We start from the raw sequence: 23,954 nt of genomic DNA, 5'->3' as shown, positions 1-23,954 counted from the left end.
CTTTGCTGTGTTCACATAAAATACTGCACGGTCTTGTGCAGTAGCTATGCCTTGTTTTACATCTGCGACGTGCTTTCCTCACGTGGGTCCCTTCTGGAGCTACGGGCAGCAGTTGTGATCCCATTTTGTAGATGAGAAAGCGGGGGCTCGCCGAGGTTGTGGCTTGGCCGCGGTGGGGCGGTGGCGTGAAGGCTAGGGTCTGCGAGCACGGAGGCTGCAGGATTCGGCAGACGGCTTTGACTGTGTTGCCTTCGCGGGCGGCATCCCAAGACTGCGGCCTTGGAAGTCACCCTTCGTGCCCTGTGGGTCTTGGGTCATCTCCGTTCCTGCTGGCGGGTGGGCAGGGACAGGAAGGGGCTGAGAGGCCACCGGCCAGTGAGCCTGAGAGGGATCACGTCTACATACTCTTCACGAGAGGCCCGGCCCTTAGTCTCTTGGCCCGTCCCCAGTGAACCTGCCTGCATGGGCTGGATGGGTCCAAACCCGGGCAGGGAACAGATGCTACATGCAGCCCAGAGGACAGCATGACAAGGGGACTCCTTACAAAGGTGTAGACAGGACGCCAGGAGACCAGCAGGTGATGGTGCAGCAGGCGAGATACAGGGATGGAGGGGGTTCAGGAGCACCCTCCAAAATCCGCGCCCACTCAGGACCTCAGAATGAACCTGGTTTGGAAATAGGGTCTCTGCAGATGTCATCTGAAATGAGGTCATTACCAGCTTGGGGCGTGGGCCACGGAGGACTGGAGTCTGCGGACGCAAGCACTCGGAGGTGATGTGGGGACACAGGGAGACGCGGAGAGATGCGGCCACGAGCCGAGGAGCAGCTAGGACCACAGCCACCGGGAGCTGGGAGACCCGGACCCCCGGGCCCCTCAGAGGGAGCGGGGCCCTGCCCACACCCTGCTTTCAGCCTTCCGGCCTCCAGGACTGTGGGAGAACAGTATTGCTCTCGGCACCCCAGCCGTGGTCATTTGCCACGGCAGCCCCAGGACACTGGTGCACGTGGCCACCACCGGAAAGGCCACGGGAGGAGCAGGTGTCAAAGCACAGCATGGGCACTGCCCCATCAGAGGCGCCTGCCTCCGGGAGCGGGGACCTTGGTGGACGAGGCAGCCGTGGTCAGCCTGTAAGCTTGCTGGAAGGGGCCCAGAGGGATGAGAGTACAGACCGCTCTCCCCGCTCCACCCCTGTCGGCTGGAGCCTCCCTCTGCCCCAGTGCGTGGGGAACCGGGGGCCTGGTACAGACCCCACAGAGGCTGGCCTCCTGGAGCAGGAGGAGAGGTTAGAGGGATCTGAAGAGACCAGCAGGCATTTCCAACACAGAGAGCTCTTCTCCACTTGGAAGTTACTGTCTTCGTGTGGGGCTCACGCGTACAACTGAGTGTGAATCACAGAACCCTTTTAACTCTGGACAAATCCTTAGAGGGGTACAGGCCCTTCCCTGATGCACCCCTGCCATCCGTCCCACGCATTGTCCGTGCATCTTCGTTTGTTTCCTGCGCCCCGGCTGGCCCTTCCACACCCCATCAGCCTAGTGGTTCTCAGCTAGGGGCCAGTGGGTCCCCCAGGGGACATCTGACGGTCCCTGGGGATCTTTCTGGTTGTCACAACCAGGGGAGGGTTTGTCCCAGCTGGAAGGTGTGCACTTGGCCTCTAATGGTTGAAGCCAGCGGTGCTGCTCGACATCCCGCACCACCCCAACAAAGGATCAGCAGACCCCAAGCGTCAGCAGCGCTGAGTGGAGAGGCGTTGCCTTACTCAGACGCAAACTTCCCAGACGCACACACCCCGTTTCTCTGACATTTGTACTTCGGATTGCAACTCCCCCAGGCCCCTTCCTTGCTTTATTTTTCTCTTTTATCATTTATTGCCCTCCCTTACACCAGATGTTTTACCTATTTATTGTGGTTATTACTTGTCCTCTCTCTCTAGAACACAAACTCTAGGATGACAAAGCTTTCTGACTGTTTTGTTCAGGGTCGTATCCCTAGTGCCTAAAATAGTACCTGGTGTTCAGGTATGGGGCTCACCACACACTCCCTACCCCAGCGGCCACTCAGGGCTGCCAGCTCCCCCCACCCCTCCACTGCACACAGGCACACACACAGGTGCACACACACAGAGGTTCACACATAGGTGCACACACACACAGGCATACACACAGGTGCACATACGCACAGGTGCACACGCAGGTACATGCACACACAGATGCACACATGCACAGGTGCACGCAGGCACAGGAACACACATAGGTGCCACACAGATGCACACACACACAGGTGCACACACGCACAGGAACGCACACAGGTGCATGCACGCACAGGAACACACACAGGTACACGCACAGGTGCACACATAGGTGCATGCACACCCAGGAACACACCCAGGTGCACACATGCACAGGTGCACACACGCACAGGAACACACATAGGTGCCACACAGATGCACACACACACAGGTGCACACACGCACAGGAACGCACACAGGTGCATGCACGCACAGGAACACACACAGGTACACGCACAGGTGCACACATAGGTGCACGCACACCCAGGAACACACCCAGGTGCACACATGCACAGGTGCACACACGCACAGGAACACACCCAGGTGCACACACACAGAGGAACACACAGGTGCACACACGTACAGGAAAACACACAGGTGCATGCACAGGTGCACACATGCACAGGTGCACACATAGGTGCACGCACACCCAGGAACACACCCAGATGCACACACGCACAGGTGCACACACAGGTGCACACAAGGAGGTGGGCTTTCACTGGTAATTGCATGCTCTGTCACAGCGTTTGCTCTGTGGCCAGCATTTGCTGAGCGCTTATGCTAAGCTCTTACGCTAAGCTCACTCAGTACAGGCTCACATGGATGATCTCACTGAAGCCTTGCTGTGAACACACGAGGGAGCTACTCTATCTTCTTAATCATATCCACACTGCAAGTGAGGAAAGGAAGGCACAGAGAGGTGATGCAACTCGCCCAACATCACACAGCAGGTAGTCCGGGAGCCAGGCAGACCCTGGAGCTCTGCTCTCAACCCCGATGCCCACCGGCTCGGTGGTGATGAGGCTGTTCGGTCTTGATTCTTCCCTCTTTCCTACTGTGCGTGGATTCCCCTTCCCGCTGATGGTGGACCCGGCCACGTGACTAGCTTTGGCCAGGAGCATGTGAGCAGAAGCGACAGTCGACCGGTCCCAGCCCAGGCCTTAGAGCTGCCGCGTGTTTTGGGCAGTCTTCGCGCACTTTGCCACGAGGCGCTTCCCCAGAAGTAGCTGCTACCTCAGACTCACCCTGGAACGAGCCCCATGGGGCCCATGCTAGCCCCCCCCCCCTGCAGGGAGGGGCCGCCCAGCTGAGCCCGCAGACCACCAGATGACCTGTAAACGCGTGAGCGAGAATAGGGGTCACTCCTTTAACAGGTGAATGCCGGGGTCATCGGTTACACAGCACAGCGGCCCGAGTTATTCCGTGGAGAGCTCGGGTGCCGCTGCACCTGCCTGGAACTCTCGGGGACTTCCATGTTCCGTCCTGTCTTGTCCCCACTCCCGGCAGCCCGTCTTATCCTTTTGGGTCTCATCCCCAGGCAGCCGAGAGGCTGCTGAAGGGCTGTGAGGAGAAGACTGGGGGAGCCCTGCTTCCGGGTTTAGGAAGGGCGCAGTGGTTTCCGGAAGCCTCCATGGAGCGCCTCTCTTCCTGGAGTGGAGGTGTTGCCTGCACCCAGCCTTGGGGATTAGGGCCCCTCTCCTTTCCCCGTGTCCGCTCTCCCACACACCGTGCGGCCCATCTGGCATCGGGGCGCAGTCGCCCCTCCCCCCCACCGCCCGAAGCGGCACATTTCAGGAAGACGAGGAGAGGGGACCGGCAGGGGCTGGCGCCGGCCAGCATTTCTGAGGCGAGGCCTGCACACCTCCCTTCCTTCCCCTTCCTGCCCCTTGCTGTGGTTGCCAAACGGGATTCCCACGGCCGCAGAAATCCGTGCAGCGATAAACCGCACTTCACCCAGCCGACGGGGCGGAGAGCTGCCGAGACATGGAAACGGCACACGGTCTTGGCTCGGGAATCCTGTGTCCGTGCAGGTGGCTATGCTGGGCCAGGCCTGGCCGGGGTCGGGGAGGCCGGGCGGGGAGGCGGAGAAGGCGGCCAGGAGGGGAGGCTGGGAAGGGAAATTGGGAAGGGAGGTTGGGAGGGGAGGCCAGAAAAGGAAGCTGGGAAGGGAGACAGAGAGGGGAGGCTTGGAAAGGAGGCCAGAGGGGGAGGGTAGGAAGGGAAGCCAGGAGAAGGCGCTGGGAAGGGAGGCCGAGAAGGGAGGTTGGGGAAGGAGGCTGGGATGGGAGGCTGGGAAGGGAGGCCGGGAAGAGACACCGGGGGGCCAGGCCGTGACGCTGGCCAGGGCACTCGGGCTCAGGGAGCGAAGGGGACCCCGTACTCCTCCCGTGCCCCTGCTCTGCTCCAGGCACGTTCGCAGGTGCTGGACACGGGAAGAGGGAGGCAAGAGACCCCTCTCCGGAAGTTACATTTCGTGCACACGTTATGGCCACAGATGAGAACAAGCAAACAAAGAACTAACCGCAGGTGACACACACCGAGAGCATGATGACCTAAGGACCCGCTAAGGACGGAGAACACGCACAGGAAGACCTCTCGGGAGGTGACGTTTAGACAGAGTCCTGCCTGGCGGAAGGTGGAAGCCCTGGACACCTGGGGGGAGAAGGTCCCAGGAGGAGAGGGCCGATGAGAAGAGCTAGCACGTATTAAGCGCCTTCTGTATGCCAGATTCTGCTCCGAACGCACGTGTGCTTTTGTCCCCACACAAGCCACCTTACAGGTGAGGAGCCTGGGGCACAGAGAGGCTGAGCCGCTGGTCCAAGGTCACACAGCCAGTAGCACTCGGATTTGCACGTGAAAGCAGTTGTCTAGCTCCAGAAACGCTCCTCTTTTCTGTTTTTTGACGATCTTTGCCAATGTAATGGGTGAAAAGTTACCTTAACTCTTCCACTTTTGAATTAAAAAGAACAATGGCGGGGCGCCTGGGTGGCGCAGTCGGTTAAGCGTCCGACTTCAGCCAGGTCACGATCTCGCGGTCCGGGAGTTCGAGCCCCGCGTCGGGCTCTGGGCTGATGGCTCAGAGCCTGGAGCCTGCTTCCGATTCTGTGTCTCCCTCTCTCTCTGCCCCTCCCCCGTTCATGCTCTGTCTCTCTCTGTCCCAAAAATAAATAAACGTTGAAAAAAAAATTAAAAAAAAAAAAAGAACAATGGCTATAAAGACATTTCCTGACGTCTGAGATGACAGGGTCCCCCCTCCGTGAGGTCTCCGTTCCAAGGCGCTCACAGGCAGGAGACTTAGTACACTCGATTCCTTTCCTTGTCTTTTGAGAAGTTGCTCTCACGTACTCAAGCACGGTAACTCGTGTGATTTTAGATTTTTTTAATGTTTATTTGAGAGAGAGAGAGAGAGAGAGAGAGCGCAGGGGAGGGGCAGAGAGAGAGAGAGGGAGACACAGAATCTGAAACAGGCTCCAGGCTCTGAGCTGTCGGCACAGAGCCCGACTCGGGGCTCGAACCCACGGACCGTGAGATCATGACCTGAGCTGAAATCAAGAGTCGGCGGCTTAACCAACTGAGCCCCCAGGCGCCCCTAACTCGTGTGATTTTAAGAGCAGAGCTGAATGTTTGTCACCTTGGCACATTAGGACTAACATAGTGTTTCCTGAAGGAAGAAGCCTTCTTTGATTTTCTTTGAGACGCTACTGAGGTATTTTGGCCGCATCAAAGTCCTAGGTACTTGAGACGGATGCCTTGACATTCTGATATTTGTACGCACCGTGAAGAGATCGCCGTGGTCCAGCTAAGCACTGCACCTGCCTCGGACACGGTTCCCATCACACGTGTGGACCCGTGTGTGCCGAGAAGGTTTAATTTAGTCTCTATCCTCTTAGCGAACGGGGAATCTGTGGAGGGTTGGGCAGATGGTGATGTCACCTGGGACCCGAAAATCCTGGGATGCGGGACCCGCGGCAGTCCCGTGATGACAGGAGGGCCACATGGCTTCTCTTCGAGCCCCCAGGCCTGGAGGAGCTGCCCGGGGACGGAAGCAGCAGCCGTCGCCTGAACTCCGTGCTGTCACCTCTGTCACTGGGAGGGAGGAGCAGAGGGTTTAATCACGGGGGGGACCCAGGCAGCCAGGATGGAAACAATCCAGCCACACGATGGATGGGGAATCCGGGGAGGGGTGGCCGTGACCACACCTGTGTCCCCTCTGGGAGCTCGGGGGCCAGATGAAGCTGGAAGGCCAGTGTGTCTGAGTTTCAAGCGAGTCTGCTGTATTCACCTGCCAGGTGTTTTCATCCGGTCCTCATTTTCCTCTTCTGAGTTGGGATCAGCTCGTTTAAGCCTTCTGCACACCAAGTGTCCATTTCCTAGACGATTATCCAGGGGCTTTCACAGGCAAAGGCAGGGCCGTGTCCCCCTGGGAGAGCTCGGCACACAGGCCTGCTGGAAGATTCCAGAGAATTCAGACTCCACTGCCCCCTCTTGTTCTCTGGCTCCGTCAGGGCAGGTCAGTGCTTTGGCTGATGTCACCAGGAAAAATTAAGGAGGCAAAACCACCCCTGGGCCGGGCTGGAAAGGCCCTTTTTCCTAACCCTGGCCAAATTAAGAAATGGAAGGGTGGTCCCGGGGCACGGAAAGGTTGGATGGCGAGGAGTAAGGGGATGGGAGGGGAGGGAACCCTCTCTAGGCACCTGTCCTTGTCCTCAGCCCCTGTTTCATTAGGGGATGGTCCCCTCCTGCTGGTCCCATCTGGAGGTTTGGATGAAGCCCCGCCTCCAGCCTCAAGAGGAGGGTCATGTGACCACGTCCTAATCCAAGCAGAGCCTCACATCCTCTGGTCCCAGCTCCTGGCTGCAGGGTTGAGCACATGAGCTAAGCTAGTGCAGACAGAGGGGATCTCAGGAGCTTTTCAGGCTGGGCCAAAGGCATTTGCTCATTTCTGCTGAAATTCTACATGTGAAAACAGGGTTTTGTAGCCATTTGCAGCCATCCTGCCCTAGAACAACTCGTCCGAGAATTCAGCCGGCACAAAGGATACCGAGCCAAGAGACAGAGACGTAAAAACGCTGAGCCCCTGGATCCAACCATTCCTGAAGCCAGGGATCTCTTCCTGTTCGGATGGAGGAGCCAACAATTTCCCTTTTCGGCTTAATTCAGTTTGGGTGACGTCGTCTGTGAACGAAAATCATGGTCTCGGATACGAGGGGCAGAGCCGTGCCGGGCATCACCCATGGGCACACACCGCATCTTTCCACCGCATCCCAGCAAGGAGGACACGATGAGGCACCACTAAAAAGGCACGACGGTCATGGGCTGACACTGCCCGACATTATTAATCCTCTAAGGGCAGCGCTTCATGGGAGGAAGAGGGAGCAAACAGGAGTAACCTAGGTTCCAGCTCACACACCGGGGACGTCCGTTATTTTTGCTGCCCTGACATCTACTCGTTTTATTTCCGGCAAGAGTTGCAAAAATATTCTCAGGGGGAGCCTCCGCTGATCCACACGCTCGGTCCCTGTGCTTGGGTAGGTCTCGACCTCAGTGACAGGAAGTCGCTGGATTTTTGACCGAGCCGAGGTAGCAGCTGATCTCCGCTGCACTTGAACCTGGGAGGCTGAGGACCTCCGGGCTCCGGGGCCCGCCATATGGGGGCTCAGAATGACACCTGCACAAGCCGAGACAGAGCTCAGAGATGCAGAGACCGGCATCTGCCCCCGAACCTCCGTGCACGAGACAGTTTCTCCCCTGACTTACGAAGCCAATTTGAGAGTCTGAGTCACTCAACAAGCACATCACCCTTGAGGAAGTCATGATGGACCACTGGGCAGGCTTCAGTGCTGCCTGAGACCAAATCCCTGTTTTCAGACTGATTTCAGCAGAGAGGCCACAGAGGGAGAGGACGTTTCGTACCTGGGAGAGGAAGCCAGCACGGGAGAGCGGCTACCCAGACACAACCCTCCCGAGGCAAGCCAGCCACGTGGCTCCGACCCGGACTTCTGTCCCCCACGCTTCACGGAGCTGGCCAGAAACGTCTCATCCGTGCAAAGGCCACTCCCTCCCAGCTGCAGGATTCCTGGCGCTTTGAAACCCCTGTGGCTCGTTAGGCAAATCCAGACGGAGCCTCCCTGGACTCCACTAAAATCCAACTCGCAAATAAACGCCCTTATCTTTTGCAAACGTCTTTTATTCGAACAGGCTCTTCTTTGCAGCGTCAGACGGAGGCTCGGAGCCACCTGACCTCCGCCGGCCAGTCCCGGGCACCTGCTTCTGTCCATCACGCCCTCGTAGGAGTGAGCGCACGGCACGGCTCCCACCAGTCGAAGGCTCCGGGTCGGTGTGACGTTGGGAACGTCCTGTATGGGTGCCGTCCAGCAGGAGACGCTGGCCACGTGTCACCCGCACAACTGGGCAGCTGCCAATTCCGCTTTACTTGATTTAAGCAACGTAAATAGCCACACATGGTACGCGGAGGCCACACTGCACCGTGCAGCTTGAGGCAAATCTTCACATCTGCCTGGGAGACACGCCTCAGACCGTGTGCGCCGGGCCGGGGATCAGGCAGACCTGCGTTGCAATCTTGGATCTGCTGTCTTCTGGCTGTGTGGCCTTGGGCAAGTCGCTTGACCTCTCTGGGCCTCAGCCTCCTTATCTGTAAAGCGAACTTATCATAGCGTTGACCCCAGCGTTGCCGGACAGAGCTCTCTGAAATCCAAAGCAGGGTATCCTGCAGCATCCTCTTCTCTCAGAAGGAAACCAGACTCTGATGGTAAAACCCGAAGGTCCTGGATGGTCCGGGGCCATCGACATCGGGGCCCGGATGATTCTTTGGGATCTGGACCCTTCGCAGCACCCTTGGACGTCAGCCACCAGACTCCAGTAGCCCCTCTGTCTGAGTCACTACCATCCCAAAGGTCCCCGAACGTCGCCCCATGTCCCCTGGGGGGGCCCTGGGTCTGCCCTGGATGCAGGAGACGCTGCCATGAACACACCATCCACCCGCTCTGCCTGCACAAGTGTGTTAAAACTCTGTCTCGCGGTTTTGCAGAGGACAGAACCGGAGCTGGAGGAAGAGGCCGGCAGTGGGCGTGCACCTGACCCACACTGGGGACGTGGGCAGCGAGGGCCCCTGCGTTCCAGAAACTTCCTTGCGGTCCTTGGTTTGCTTTCACCCAGAACCCAGCGGCTCTTGGGGCTGAAGATGCTTCTCCCACAGCCCTTGGGTGCGAGGAGCACGGTGGGGAGCACTCTTCCCCCCAAGGAAACCCTGCCCACGTTCCCCTGGGCGAGGGGCGCCACCCCAGGGCCTCGCAGACCAACGACTTCAGGCTGCTGCTAAGAGCCCAGCTCCCCATGGACTCAGCTCGTGGAACCAACAGCACACGCAAGAGAGAGGACGTTTCGGGCCCCCGGGAGCAGCAACCACGGGAAACCGAGGCCTCCGCCCCAGCAGGGTCGTCCTGCACGTACAGGAGCCATCACAGGCACGCGTCACCGGGAGAGCTGGGCAGCTGGCCGCCCACTCGCATCCCCTTTAGCTCTGCACCAGGGCCGGCAGCCGGGCCGGGCCCTGGAGGTCAGCCCTGGAAATCCAGTAAAGGGACTTTTGCTAACGATGCCCGGAATCTCAGCATTGCCAGCCTCTTGTGGGCGGGGCCTCGCCACCTGTGACCCCAGGAGCCCCCGGGGAAGGCACAGGAGGGCAGCAGGCCGGGGTGGGGGTTACTCAGGAGGCACAGGGTGGGGTGCCCCGGTGTCTCCTCCTAAGGATGAGGGGGTACGCAGACGGCGTGGTGCAAGTGGGGGGACAGGGTTACAGTGGGCACTGACAGTTGTCGTCTCCCTGCCACGTGGCCCAGATGTGTCCTTTTCAGACGCCGCTCCATCCAGAGCGTCCCTCGCCCCGGGCCCTCTCCAGCCCCGCCCCCCGTGTGCCTCGTCATCACCTGTCATTCTTACCGGAAGGGGACCTAGACACCAGCGTGTGATTCAACCACGCCGTTAAGAGACCGCCACCTCGAGAACCGCGAGCAAGACGCCTCTGCAGAGCGTCCTATGCCCTGCCCTCGGCTACAGGACACGGCCTTATGCCGGAGGTGCTGACGCGTGCACGAATGTGGGCAAAAGCACTCCGTGGGTGCGGGGAGCCGGGGGGGCTTGTCCACGGCACGCCGTCTCCTCCGCTATTGCCCGACAGCAAATCCCTGACCCGCTCGGGACACTGGTCTTCCTCCCCCGCCAAGGAAACCCGCACAGACGCTCGTGGATGTCCCACGGCCTCCCGCACTCACAGTCTGACGCCTGCAAACCCACACGCTGAGCACACAGCACACCGGACCCCTCGGCTCCTGTGGTGCCTCCATTCCCGAACCCCCACCAGCCGGGGCTCTCGGGAGGCATCGCAGGGCGCGAGAAGGGGGCAGACACAACGGTGTGAATGCTACGTGTTCTGTGTGTTCGATCCTTATCTGTGTGTTCGAGCTACGTGTGTGTCACATCATCGTGGAGGAAGGCTGGCTGGCAGGTGTGTGTGTGTGTGTGTGTGTGTGTGTGTGTGTGTGTGTGTAGCTTTGCCAGTTAAAAAACTGCGGCTAAAAAACGTTTGACATGATCCCATCTTTTAAAAAATTGTCTCTGTACGTGCGGCTATACCTAGATGTGTCAAGAGACGTGTAAGAAATGATCACCGAACTGTTTTAATAAGAGACCACATATTGTAGGATTCCATTTATGTGAAATGTCCAAAAAAAGGCAAATCTGTAGAGACAGAAAGTAGATTAGCCGTTGCCCAGGGCTACGGGTGGGAATGGGATTAACGGTAAATGGGGTGACAAAAATATTCTAAAACTGGGTCACAGTGATGGTTGCCCAACCCAGTAAGTTTACTTAAATATCGTTGGGCTGCACACTTGAAATAGGTGGAAATTTTGATTTTCTTAAGCCATACTCTGCACACCACACAGATGATAACTGTAGGCGCTCTGTCTGCAGCCCCTGACCGACCGCACGGGGCTATCGAGGGGACTGCCCGAGCCAACCGGGGTCAGAGTCCAGTCCTTTCCACGTGTTGGCCACTAGGTCAAGTCTTCACTGGATTAATAAAACCTGGTAGTCCTTACAACGGCCTTTTGAATCACGCACCGTGACTGTCCCCACTCTCCCAAGGAGACCTGGAGGCGGACGGAACGTGTGAGCTGCCCAAGACCGCGGAGCCCGGAAAGGCAAAGCAAGAACGTTTTGGAAGAAACTCCCCACGGCACCCTTGAACTTCCGGCACCCTACAAAGCCTCGGCTGCCGTTGTCTGAATGGTCTTGTCACGGATGTTCGTCTCGCGAACAGCCCCGGTGCTCCCTTGTCGAGCAGAGGGCGGGCATGCTTGTGGCAAAACAGAACAGGGACGCCGTCTCTCTCCGGGGCGGGGGAGGCGAGCGGGCTTTCTGCCCCTGTCCGCCTGGCCCTGCTCGGACAGAATCCCACAGACCGGGCGGCTCATGCAGGAGACTCTGTCCCTCACGGTTCCGGAGGCTGGACGTCCCCCATCAAGGTGCCAGCCCGGACCGGCTCTGCGGCCCAGCCCTCCTCCTGGCTTGCCAACAGCCGCCCTCTCGCTGTGACCTCACGCCGCCGTCTATGAGCGACCTCTCGTGGCTTCCTCTGTTCCCGAAAACACCAATCCCACCACAGGGGCCCGACCCTCATGACCTCATCCAAACCTAATCACCCCCGAAGGTGCTACCTCCTCACGCCGTCACATGGGGGGGGATGAAGGGTTCAACGTATGAATTTGGGGGGGACACCAACGTTCAGCCCATAATGTGCCTTTTATAAAGGACTCAGGTCCCCTAAGCCCAGGGCTCCTTACAGCCTACGTATGCAGGTGTCCCGGCATGGCCCGTGGCATGACCCTGTGGGGAGAGGCGCTCAGGCATCTGGTGCGGGAAGGCGCGAACTCCCTGGATGCCCTACGTCCCTGACCAGGAGTCGCGTCTTCTGCCCGCAAACTGCGCAGGCTGGCTCGTCGGAGGCGCGGCGTGGACCTCAGAGTCTCCAGTCCTTTGCGGAACTCAGGGCCGTCCCAATCTAGCCCTGCACACACCTGCTGCAGGGGAGACACTGACTACACGTCCCCTGCCCCGTGTCCTCTCCCTGGAACCCCGCGCTGTGACAGACCAGCTCTGCGAGCATCGCCGACCCCGCCAGACCCCAAACCACCGGCTGAAGCGGGGCCCTGGGGACTGAGTTTGAGTGCAGGATGTCACGTGGCTTTGTCAACAGCCAGGGCAGCCTGCTCCAAATTCATTCCAGGGGCAATTTCTGGTTCGAATACATTTGTTTCTCTGAAGATGCTGATTATGTTTCTGGAAATACTGGTAATGGGCTCCATGACAAACTCATAGAAGAGCAGCTAAGGATGATTCTACCCAGAACTGCGGTAAAACTTGGTTCTGGGATTTTTCAGGCTAACAGATGGCCTTCTTATCCATCTAGAAAAGTCATCAGGGGTCCTGGCTCTTTAAAAAAACACTTTTTTAATTTATTTATTTTTGAGAGAGACAGAGAGAGGGCGAGTGAGGGAGAGGCAGAGAGAGAGAGAGAGAAAATCCCAAGCAGGTTCTGTATGGTCATTGCATCATGACCTGAGTCCAAACCAAGAGTCGGATGCTTAACCGACTGAGCCACCCAGGTGTCCCAGAGGTCCTGGCTCTTTTTTTTTTTTTTTTTTTACATTAAATACAATTTACTGTCAAGTTGGTTTCCATACAACACCCAGTGCTCATCCCAACAGGTGCCCTCCCCAGTGCCCATCACAGATCAGTAATGAAAACCAGTGGCCACCAGGGATCTGGTACATGGTGGGGGCCGGGGCAGGGAGTGCTCCAGCTCCAACCAAGAGACTCCTCCCCACCTCGGCCTCACCAACAAAGTGGGGGTGATTCGGCCACAAGGAAGTGGGGTGACTGTTCATCCAGAAACAGAGCACGGTTCTCAGTGGAAGAAATTTTGCCCACCAGGGGACATTTTGCAATGACTGGAGACATTTTTGGTTGTCAGCATTCAGGGCATGTGCTAGGCATGTATGTATTGGGGTAGGAGGCAGGAATCCGTCTCACAGGACAGCCCCCTAACAAAGAATTGTCTGGCACAAAACACCAGCATAGTGCCGACATTGCAAAATCCTGCCCCGGGCTCGCATCTTAGCGGTCCAATGGGGAAGCCGCTCGCCACGGTGGCCAGGAAGCCCTGACGTGGAAAAGTAACAGACACGCGCTCTCCGTAGATTCGGAGCGACTGGGCCGCACCAAGTACGAAACAGCGCGTTCATGATTTTTATATCGATCACATGTTGAGATGATAATGTTTTTAATATAATGGCTTAAACACAGACATCTAAAAAATTACCTTCACCTGTTCTCCCTTTCGTGAACGTGACGGAGAATTTTAAACGACATGTGTGGCCCACAATTGTGCTCATGTTGAACAGTACGGTTTAGAACTTCATCCCCGCCCCTCCCGCCACCGGCTTTTTGGGTGTGTGGCTTTGGGGCTGCCCTTAGCCCATAGATCCCTTTTGGGGGAACTGGGGAAAAGCCTCTCTTCCTTGAGATGCCGGAGATTACATCTTTTGTAATCCCAGAGACATACCTACAAGAAAACATAAAGACCCAATGCATCTGGGAGAAAGATCTGGAGATCTCTCTCATCTAGAGAAAGACCAGAAGCTTCATTTCTGGCTTGGAAAAGCCCTTATGCTGTCTTATCCCTGGAGCCAGCACTGTGAGTACATTATCCCAGCAAATGTGGTGGGAAAGACCAAGAATTCGGGTCCTTCCCTCACGAAACTTAAACTCCACAGCAGGGGTTGCTCTAGGCAAACTTTTCCTTGGCGTGGGCAAACTAACAAATATTTTAGAGTTGCGGGCCAGATGGTCTCGGTCACCACTGCCTGTCACTCCTGTGGTCGTGCCAAAGCCACCGCAGACAGTACAGAGATAGATTTGAGCGGTCGTGTCCCAATAAAACTTTATTTACACAACGATCAGGGGGCTGGAGTTGACTCCCGGTTCATGGTCTGCCCAACAGAACAGAGGTTTGGACAGCTGCCTGGGCCAGACTCACATTGCAGATGTATTTTATTTTTTTGCCCATTAAAAAAAAGTTACAACTGGTGGCCAACACTGAAAACCGGGCGGCTTTTACATAAATCCCAAATTTGCGAACACGTGACTTTTACATAAAGCGCAAATTTGCGGCTTCTCTTGAAGGAATGGCGATACTGATCTCCCGTTTACTGGGGACCACGTCAGCAGGAGCTGAACTCCGGATGCCCAGCTAGTGTGGGCCATGTCTGTCTGCCCTGACCACTTCACCCGCCGTGTCACCAGCTCGGTTATTGGAAGTATCTGGGGTTTGAGCCACGCTCCAAAGCAGACCACACTCCAAACTGGGTTTGGAGCTGGAAGGGTGGTTGTGTGACTGGACTTCATACTTCCTGGTGCCGACCCCTCTTTGTGAATGGGGTGTGGCACAACAGTTCCCATCATTTCAACCCAGGTGACTGATCAGTGGGGGTGCTTACCTTGAGGACATCCTCGTCCGCGGACTTGCACTCCACCAGCTCTGAGATATCCGTCACGGCACTGTTCTCCTCCACAGAGACCACCTTGATGGGCAGGGCTACGGTCTTTCCTGTGAGTATGGCGGTGTTGAGAATCTCAGTGTCCTGTCAGAAGAACCAGACAGAGCTGGGTCAAGGGGGCTGATACGCTCAGCGCTCTTGGACACAAGCGGGAAGCTCCCCAAGTATCTGCCAGGCTGTGTTTGTTTGCACAAGACACCGTAGCACTGACTTTGGGATTTGGGGCAAAAAAGGCCATTCTTTGGAAGAATTTTCCAAGAACATTTAACAATTTCGTTTATTTACGGCCACCTTCTTGGTTTCCAACTACAAAAGTCAAAAATTATTAATTCTCCTTTTGTAGAGAGAGAGTAGAAGTTATGTACCAGTTAGGTTCTGGTTGTAGGCAACAGAAATGGAATCAGGTGAGTCCTTCCCACCCAGAGGCCCGCCCTGTTCTAATCTCCGCAACCAGTGAGTCTTTTCCCTTACATGGTATTAGGGGACTTTGCGGTTGTGGTCAAGTCAAGGATCTTAAGAAGGGCAGACTATCCTGGATTATCTGGGGGCAGGACCCAATGGAATCATAAGTCCTTATAAGAGGGTCAGAGGAAGAGGAGTGAGGCGGGCACAGAGGGAGAGGTCAGAGTGATGTCCTCATGACCCAAGAGCCGTGGATGGTTTCTAGTTTCTGGAAAAAGACAGACCCTCCCCTAAGTCCTCCAGAGGGAACACAGCCCTGCTGACACCTTGAATTCAGCTCCATAAAGGCTCATTTCTGACTCCTGGTGTCCAGGACTGTACTATAAGGACGTGCTGTTAATTTGGTATGGCAACAGGAGGCTAATGCAGGTTCTTACCCGTCGGGTCCTGGGCCACTCCCAGGGTTAACGGAGAAGCTGAAAGGGGCCTTGGAAAGGCAGGGCCCGGATCAGCTTGCGGGACACTGAAAGCCAGGAAGGGACAGGATCTCCAGAGTGGAGTGCAGTGAATGGCTTCGGCCATTTGTCTCCTGAGTCACTCCACAGATGATCTATCTAAATTCCCTGGGTGTGGGGTGGGGGGAGTCTGGTCGGGTTAAATGGCCATCCCTTATCCCGGGGAGGATGGCTCCCCTTTGATTCACAAGCCTACCAAGACTGAGTCCAACAGGAGAAAGGCCACCATCAGAAGAAGAAGGAAGAGGTTCCTCCCGGCAAAGGGCAATGACGGGTGTTCAGCTACGACACCGGTGAGCCAGGTCACTTTTAATCCCCGGTGGCCACGGTCACTACACCTTGGTGAGGGGCACCAGACCGCTGGGATCTTTCTGCAGACTTTTATGCAGACCACAGGCTCACTCCATCGCAGCTATGGGGACCTCGGCTCATCGTGTCCTTCCTGGCTTCATGCAAAATGATTCGCGTCACATGTAGTGATTTTCAAAGTGATAAAGAAGGCGCCTTCTCTTTTGAGTCTGTGGGCACTACGGGCTCGCACTTTCGTAATGCTTCCCTACCTCTATTAACACCTTTTCCCTCTGGGCCAACTTCTCTCGAAGTCCCTCTCCAGAAGCACTGCCCCACTTTGAAGCGGGAGTTGGAAGGAAAGAGATTTTTCTCGCTTCTTTCTCCAGGGAAGCAACTGACACAGAAATGACCTTTTGCATCAGACAGGAGCACAGCTGGAAGAGTCATCGGTTGTAAGTGGAGCCCCGGCCTCTCTCTGATGCTTGTACCCAGAAGCCAGCCCTTAAATAAGCCTCTGCCGTGTCTTCTCCTGGGTCCGCAGGATTCCCGGGAGCTGGGGCCGCGATCTGGTGGCTCGCCCACCGGCTATTACGGATGCTAAGAATACCGCGGAAATTCCCCAAGTCCATTTTCAAGTTCATTACAGGTAATGTGCTCAGAGTTCAGACTTTACATTTTCTCTCTCAGAATGGTCTTTGGCTAATGGCTTCATTAAGGCAGCAAACTCCCTCGTGGATTAATTGTGATTAGCTTCCTAATGGTCACTGCAGGTGCGCACGCGCACGCACACGCCCACGATCCTCTCCCCGACGCGTCCCATCCCTGGACTGAATCACAGCAAGATTCAGACTGGGTGGACATTGGGTGTGTCTCTCCAGCCAACGGCATAAACCACGGGAGCAGAGAGTTACCCGTCACTGGGGTTCCAAATGGGGGCAGGAAGTGTCAGGTGTCATGGACTCAGACTGAGTCCAGGGTCCCTATTTGAATTGCGGCCAGGGAGGCAGCACAGGCTGGGGGGGCCCAGCTGGAGACGTGTCGGGGTGTAGGCCACGCGCCGAGTGTCTTCTGGGGGTCCCTCCAGACCCACTCTGCCCTGCAGAGGGTCCCACAAGGCTGACTCATGTGCACAAAGCTACAGACCCCTCGCCTTCTGGCCTCCGGCCACCTCGGGCACCAGCCTGTGTGGCTGCCGGGAGCTGTGTGACGAATCTGGCCAGTCAGTTGCGAGCTGGCACGGCGTGTGTCACTCCTGGACTAGAGCGACTCCCCGCCTTCACGGAGGGACGGGCTCTCTGTTCCTGAGGCAGAGCGGCCGGAATTACTCAGACGGTAGCTCCTTCACCGGCCCGAGGCTCTGAACGACGGTGAGAACTGGGGCTGTTTGTTACTGCCGCTCGCCCTACCGCCTCCTGACCGATACGGGGGGGGGGGAGAGAATGAAGGCTTCACCTGCTTCAACGGCAGAGGAATGCCCTGCGGCGATGAGTTCGCTTTTGAACATTTTTATTTCCGGTACGTGGTTAGTGTTCCTACAGACGCTTAGCAAGCATTTAAGGGCATGTTTTGACACTGATTTTTGCCATCCGTGCCCTCCCTTGATGCACCGGATGCTCATCTCAGCTCTCCAGTTTAGACGTGGGATTTCTTGGGGTCAGGGTCTGTGTGTGCTGTGGACCGAATGGTGCCCCCCCCGACCCTAAATCCATGCGAAGCCCTCATCCTCAGCATGACTATTTCAAGACACGAGGTATCTTTGAGGAGGTAATTAAGGTTGCCTGGGGTCCCAAGGGCGACCCCGATCCAATAGGTCCATAAGAATGGGAAGGGACACCAGGGACACGGGCATTTGCCAGCCAAGGAGAGAGCGCGGGAGAAGCCAAAGCTGCTGACAGCTTGATCTCGGACCTCCAGGCTCCGGAAGCTTCGCAAAGGTTCTGCTGATTAAGCCCCAGCCCCTGGTATTTTGTTCCGGCAGCCCTAGAAGACAGCCCCGTACCGTAACACAGCCCTGATGCTACGTCGCAAAGCAGGGCAAGGATGTGTCCTTCATCGTGACCCGAGAGGGGTCTGTGCCGTCACAAAGAAAGGCACAGTCACTGTCGGTAGGAAAACAGGCACGCGGTTGTGAGTGGTGGCCAGTATTCTTGAGTCTCGGGCCCGGGGCGGGGGGAGACAGGTGTGGGGAAACACGTCACAGGGTGTGTCCCAGCGTCTGGGGCTGAGCCCTGGCTGTCTCCCCAAGGTGGGCCCGGGCACCTCCAAGGTGGGAAGTGAAAACTCCCGCACCAGCCTCCGGTCCCTGTGAACGAGCAGTTTTCAGACTGGACTGTCCTCTCCTGCTTCCCCAGATTGTGGGATTGCAGGAAACAATGGGAATGTCGTAGAAGCAGGGAGGACGGAGAGACCCGGGCGTGGCCGGACACGGGTCTGGCGGGAGAGGCCTTCGTCTGGCCCCGAGGACCCGGGGAGGGGGCCGGGCCGGGATGGAGGGAAGCTGTCCTGGGGCCGAAACGTGCCTGTGTGTGTGCCTGTGTGTGCGTGTGCGTGCATCTGCGTGCACGTCTGTGGTACGCATGTGTGTGATACGTGTGCACGTGTGCACGTGTGAGGTATGCAGGTGCATCTGCCCACACGCGTGCATGCGTGTTGCGTGCGTGCACGCGTGTGTAATGACACAGCTCCCCATGCTGTATACGTGGCTGGTCGTCCTCCCAAATCCCTGTCCGGTCCGGGCTGACTCACTGCTTGGACGACATGCTGAGGACACTATCTCAGCGCATCCGACTGGGTCTCGCTCAGAACCCACCCCCCATGCCAGGCCCCAGCCCCAGCAGAGCACCTCCCGTACAGGGCCGGCCGGGAACACGTGTGGCCCCGCGGCCCCGAGAGCCGTGCCCTGCCCAGCGCCGCAGAAGGCAGTGCGTCCCCACCCGCGGGCCGCAGCAGCCGGGAGAGGAGCTCGCTGTCCCTTGCACGGCCTCCCCAGCTCCACGCGGGCACGGCCCCCACCTGGCGGCTCTCTGAGCTACGGAGCTTCCCCCCCTCCTGGTTGCTGCCCTCTCCCTCCCTCCACCTGCGTCCACCGTAGGCTGGAAACCGCGCTTTCTGCTGAGAAGAATCCAGAAAGTCAGGCACTTTAAATCGCTGTCATTTCAAATTTGACAAGAAGCCCGAGGCTTCGCAGAAAACATGTGTCGTTGTTTTGAGCTGCCCTCAAAAATGTAAATTGGTTTAGCCGTTTTCTGCATTGGTACAAATCGGATTTTTAGTTTTTAAATGAAGAGAGGGCACAGAACTACTCCAGAGCGTGTCCCACGGGCCGAAGGGTGTGCAGTGACCCCCGCGATGTGGGACGAGCGAGCCCCTGGGCGCTCTCGGGAGGGAAAAGCAGGACGTGTGCATGTGGCCCGTCCGTGCACGGGAGGCATTCAGGCCCGGAAAGCAGTGCCGAGCTATCCGCGATGCTGAGCCACACGGAAGGCCACGCGGCGCCTGGTTCCGTCCACGTGACGTGTCCGGAACAGCAGATCCACGCAGACGGAGAGCGGGTGGTGGTCGTACGACCCTGTGAATATACTGAGAACCACTCACTTGCAGGCTCGGAGCGGAGCCTTTGTGGACATGAACTGCCTCTCGGGACAGAAGACGGCCGGCGTGTGTGGGAGCAGGGCCGGTGTCCCGGGAAGGCCACGGCCTGACTCGGCTCCCCAAGCCACCCTCAGAGTCTGTTCACCCTCGGAGAAACACGTGTGCAGCTCCGAGGCCGGACGCCTGGCCTTCTAAACCAACCGTGGGGGTTCAAACCTCACCAGGGTCTGAGGACAGGAGCCGTTGCATCTAGAACATTCCCGACAGGGCAAAAACGACCTGTCTCAAGGCGGGCCATTAAGAGGCCTCATTAATAAAAACACCAGGTCACATCTGGGGAGCTCTTGGGACACCCCGGGTGTTACTGAACACGGCCATCCCCCCCCCAACCCATGAAGCAGGTGGTCTTACCATCCCCGGCCCACAGATGGGGAAACTGAGGCCCCGAGCTGATACAGTGGCGTGTTCAGGTGCGCAGCACAAAGGTGGCCTCGCCAGGTTTGAACACGTGTCCCCGGGGCTGAGACATCTGTTTGGACGGCCTAAGGACCTGGGACAGAACGGCCCCTGTCCTGATTCTGCCCCTTTTCCTGCTTTACTTAAATCCTTCAGGGACCCGTTTCTTGGCTGTGAACTTGGGGGATATTCAGCATCATTGTGAAGATTTCATCCGACGGCGTTTACGAGCCTCCCGCCAGGGCTCGGGCCGCGTGACGGCGGGTGCGTGGGTCAGGCCACCAGCCCACGGAGGAAAGCCCACGCCCCTGTCCCACGCGTGTGGGGGGTGGGGGCCAGAAACCAGGATGAGCGGGCAGCAAGCAGCCAAACACACAAAGTCCAGGGCGTCAGGATGCTATCACCTTCTGTGGTCGTTTCAGGTCTTGTTTCTCTTGTAAAAGACGGAAAACGGGGCTCAAAACTTTGAAAGCCCCTCGTCATTTGCCCCCATCCGGTCTCCCGATTTCCCTCCCCAGAGGCGCCTGCCATCTGGGACTTGTACACCTTTCCAGTTTGCGATTCTAGACTTTTCTCACGTTCCCGCACAAGTACAGGACCCGTGGCCTTGTTCCCTCCATTCACGTTTTGCACAAACATGCATTTTAGACGGTTTATACCGATATAGCTTCCTGGACTTTCATCCCTTTACTCATTTGTTCTTTTGCTCACGGTTATGTCTTCCTGACCGCTCACGTCCACACGGCCGAACCACACTCCACGCTGAGACCCACATCCGCGTGCTGAACCGGCTCTGTCTTAAAGAGACCTAGGTGTCCATCGCATGCCTTTTCCATAGTTGACTTTCCTGCTCGCCCACTGATGGCAGTTCGGGATGTCTCAAACTCTGCCAGTACAAAGGACTCTCTCTCCTTCTGCCCACGTGTTGGAGAGTCTCCAGCACCTCCTGGTGCCCGTGGAATTGCGGGGCTGAGTGGCACACACGTTTCCTCTTTGATCCTCTCTGCGTGCTCATGCTCTCATCTAAACTCTGAGCAACGGCAGGCGAAGTGCCTTTTCCTGAAATTCTTGCCAACACCTGGGTGATTACGTGTCAACCCGGCCAGGTGACAGCCCCCAATTATTCCATCAGACACGAAGTTGGGCACTACCATGTAGGTATTGGGTAGGTGCGATGAATGCTCATAATCAGCTGACTTTCAGGAAAGCAGATAATCCTAGATGATCTGGGTGGGCCTGGTTGAATCAGTCGAAGGCCTTGAGATGCAAAGTTGAGGCTTCCTGAGGAAGAAATTCTGCCTGAGGAATGCACACTGCATTGACCCTTTAGAACATGGGTCAGTTGGGCGAGCCTGGCTGTGACTGGACAGGTGGCCTTGGCGTCTAGAGAAGCCACTCGTTAGAGATCTTTCCCGTTTCTATCCAAACCCTTTGTGAACATCCAGTGACTCTTAAATCCAGGCTTCCTTCTCTCCGCCTGTGGCCAGAGCGGCGTCCACTCCTGTGAAGGGTACAAGATGAACGAGCTGCTCTCAAATCCGTGAGTCCCCCCCCCCCCCGGCTGGCTTTGAGGGAGAAGAGGGAGAAGCAGCAGAAGCGAACCCTCCACCCTCCCGGGTGCAGACAGAGCCCGGCGTGTCCCGCCGGGGTCTCCTCTGATTGCTGAGAGCTTCACATTCTCCCTGAAGAAGGCAGCTCAGGGTGAACTGCACACACAGGAAGGTCTACAATTGGCTGATTCACCGTCGAGGCAGAGATAGGTGACAACCGGGTGCTGCTTCTTAGAACTAATTCTTAAAACTTTAGTTAGCTAAGTAAAATATTGGCAGGAAGGCAAGGTGTCTATGACAACCCTGCAAATAACCTCTCGCAGTTCGTTAGACTTTTGCAGTCTGGTTAACAAGATCCAGGGGCCAAATCCTGCCCACGAGGGGTTTTTACACAGACTCAAGAGCCAAGAAGGATTTCGTTACTTGTCAAGGCTTTAAGAAAAGAATATACAAGGGGCGCCTGGATGACTCTGCTGGTTAAGGATCCGACTTCGGCTAAGGTCATGATCTCGCAGTTCGTGAGTTCGAGCCCCGCATCGGGCTCTGTGCTGACGGCTCGGAGCCTGGATGGAGCCTGCTTCGGATTCTGTGTCTCCCTCTCTCTGCCCCTCCCCCGCTCACGCTCTGTCTCCCTCCGTCTTTCAAAAAACGAATAAACGTTAAAAAATTAAAAAAAAAAAAAGTATACACAATAGACACCGTGTGCGTCCCTACAAAGCATAAAATACTATCTAGCCCTTTACAGAAAACTCTGCTGGTCCCTGGGCGAGACGATCATTTTCCTAAAATGACGGGGCTCTCGGTGCATCCCGTGGGGGTGTCTCCTGTATTTGGGGGGTTCAAGCCATGCTGTTTTGCTGGGCCGATGGGGTCAGCGTCCCTGTGGTAACCTGCCTTGCGTGCAGGAGTCCCGAACCCTCTGGACCCACAAGAAGCATCGGACCCCTTAAAGCAGACGGACTCGTGTTACACAGGAAGAGACATTTGAATTGTGGCTCACTTTTGAGTGGTTCGTAATCTACGGTAGTGATTATTTCCACCGTATCTGTCTCCCTGCCCACGGTTTTAGCTCTAGGAGAGGAAGGATACAGATACCTGAGTGATAATAAGATCCGACTACAACCGGCCCTTCCAGATGTCAGGGTGGTAGGTAACATCGCAAAAAAGACAGAGGAGCAGGAAAGCCAACGGTGTCCTCCTCCAGGTGCAGTGGGTCAGCAAAACATGCCCCGGCAGAGACAGCTGGCTGGGGACAGCTGGCTCGTGCAGCGGGCTCTGGGAGGGTCAAAGGTCCAGGTTTGGAAATCAAGCAGAGTCCAGCTGCCAGCACTGGGGGGGCTGAGACCCTCACTGCTTCGGTGAGTGCAAACTCGAGAGCACCCAGCTTGCCGTTTGCCCGCTCGCCGTGTGGGGTTTCGGGTCCTGCCTCCTCCTCGGTGCTTCTCCCTCATCTGTGGGATGGGAGGACCCCACTTCCCTCCAGGGCTCCTCTGAGAACCTGAGAGCGGACACCAGCCCCCCCCGGCGGCTCAGTGCTCAGCACAAAGGTGCCCATCCCACGAACGCCTGCCCCGTCCGGGAAACAGGGTCCAAGAGCCTTGACACTGGGTTTCAACATCCTGGGTCCCGGGACCAGCCCGTGCGCTCTTGGCTGCAAGATGGTGTGCGTTCGACTGTGACTGATTTGGGAGCTGAATTGGCGCTGCTTGCAAGTTGATGGAGCACCTCTTTAATTAAACCTCCAGTTCGATCAGGACAGACCAGCAGCAGGAGCCCCAGGACCCGTTCCCCAGGGTGCGAACGGGTTTGCTATTGGCTTCAGACCCCTAAAGCTGGACCCGGGGGTGTGAGCGAGCGGGAGCCCGCTGGTGCCAATCACTCAGTGGATTTGGGTCTGGGACTGACCCTCCGGGGACTGACCAACCCCCCCCCCCCCGCCTTTCCCAAAGTAAAGAAAAAAATCTTCCCTCCAGACGGGTCTGTGCGAGAGGTCTGTCCGGCGGGATAGTTATTTTGAGAGATTTTGTGTAGTTGAGACATTTGGGCAGGCAAACCCTCCCCAAATTCCCAAGACGGCAGAGGGTTCACAGGTACTGACAAAGGGTCTTGGCCAAAATCAGGAGGGAGAAGGGGGCTCCCCCTCCGCCGAGCCCTCTGGAACAGAAAGTTCCCTCTCCTGGGTGGCAGTGGTCTTTGGATTCTGAGGGAGGCAGCAAGTACCCGGTTCCCGGCTGGCCCCTCTGGGAAGCGGCAAGAGAGGTGGCTGTCTGGTGAGCCTCTGTGGCAGCACGAAAGGCCTCTGAATCCCAGAAGCGAGCAGAACAAGGCGACGGCTAGAAAAATATATCGATTTGGTTTGGATGAAACAGCGACGAATGGTATTGTAGCAAAAAGGGGCTGTGTGCCCTCAGTACCCACTCTTCTCAAAGCTGGTGCCCAGAC

The 23,954-nt window shown here is 56.9% G+C and overlaps 1 protein-coding gene across 1 annotated transcript in view; it reads right to left on the bottom strand.

The window, feature by feature from the left end:
- Positions 1 to 23,954, bottom strand: part of TMEM132C (transmembrane protein 132C) — a 309,813-nt gene that overhangs the window by 14,089 nt on the left and 271,770 nt on the right. Inside the window, exon 5 of the mRNA XM_047093230.1 lies at positions 14,648 to 14,791. Within this exon, the coding sequence (XP_046949186.1) occupies positions 14,648 to 14,791 (144 nt within the window). The remainder of the gene's footprint in view (positions 1 to 14,647; positions 14,792 to 23,954) is intronic.

The sequence above is a fragment of the Lynx rufus genome, unplaced genomic scaffold (genome assembly GCF_022079265.1).
Source record: "Lynx rufus isolate CCGP_SWC_20201006 ecotype Redwood Valley unplaced genomic scaffold, mLynRuf1.p SCAF_33, whole genome shotgun sequence".
Lineage (NCBI taxonomy): Eukaryota > Metazoa > Chordata > Mammalia > Carnivora > Felidae > Lynx > Lynx rufus.
Note: the sequence above shows the minus strand (reverse complement) of the source record. Positions and strands in the feature narration are given on the sequence as shown.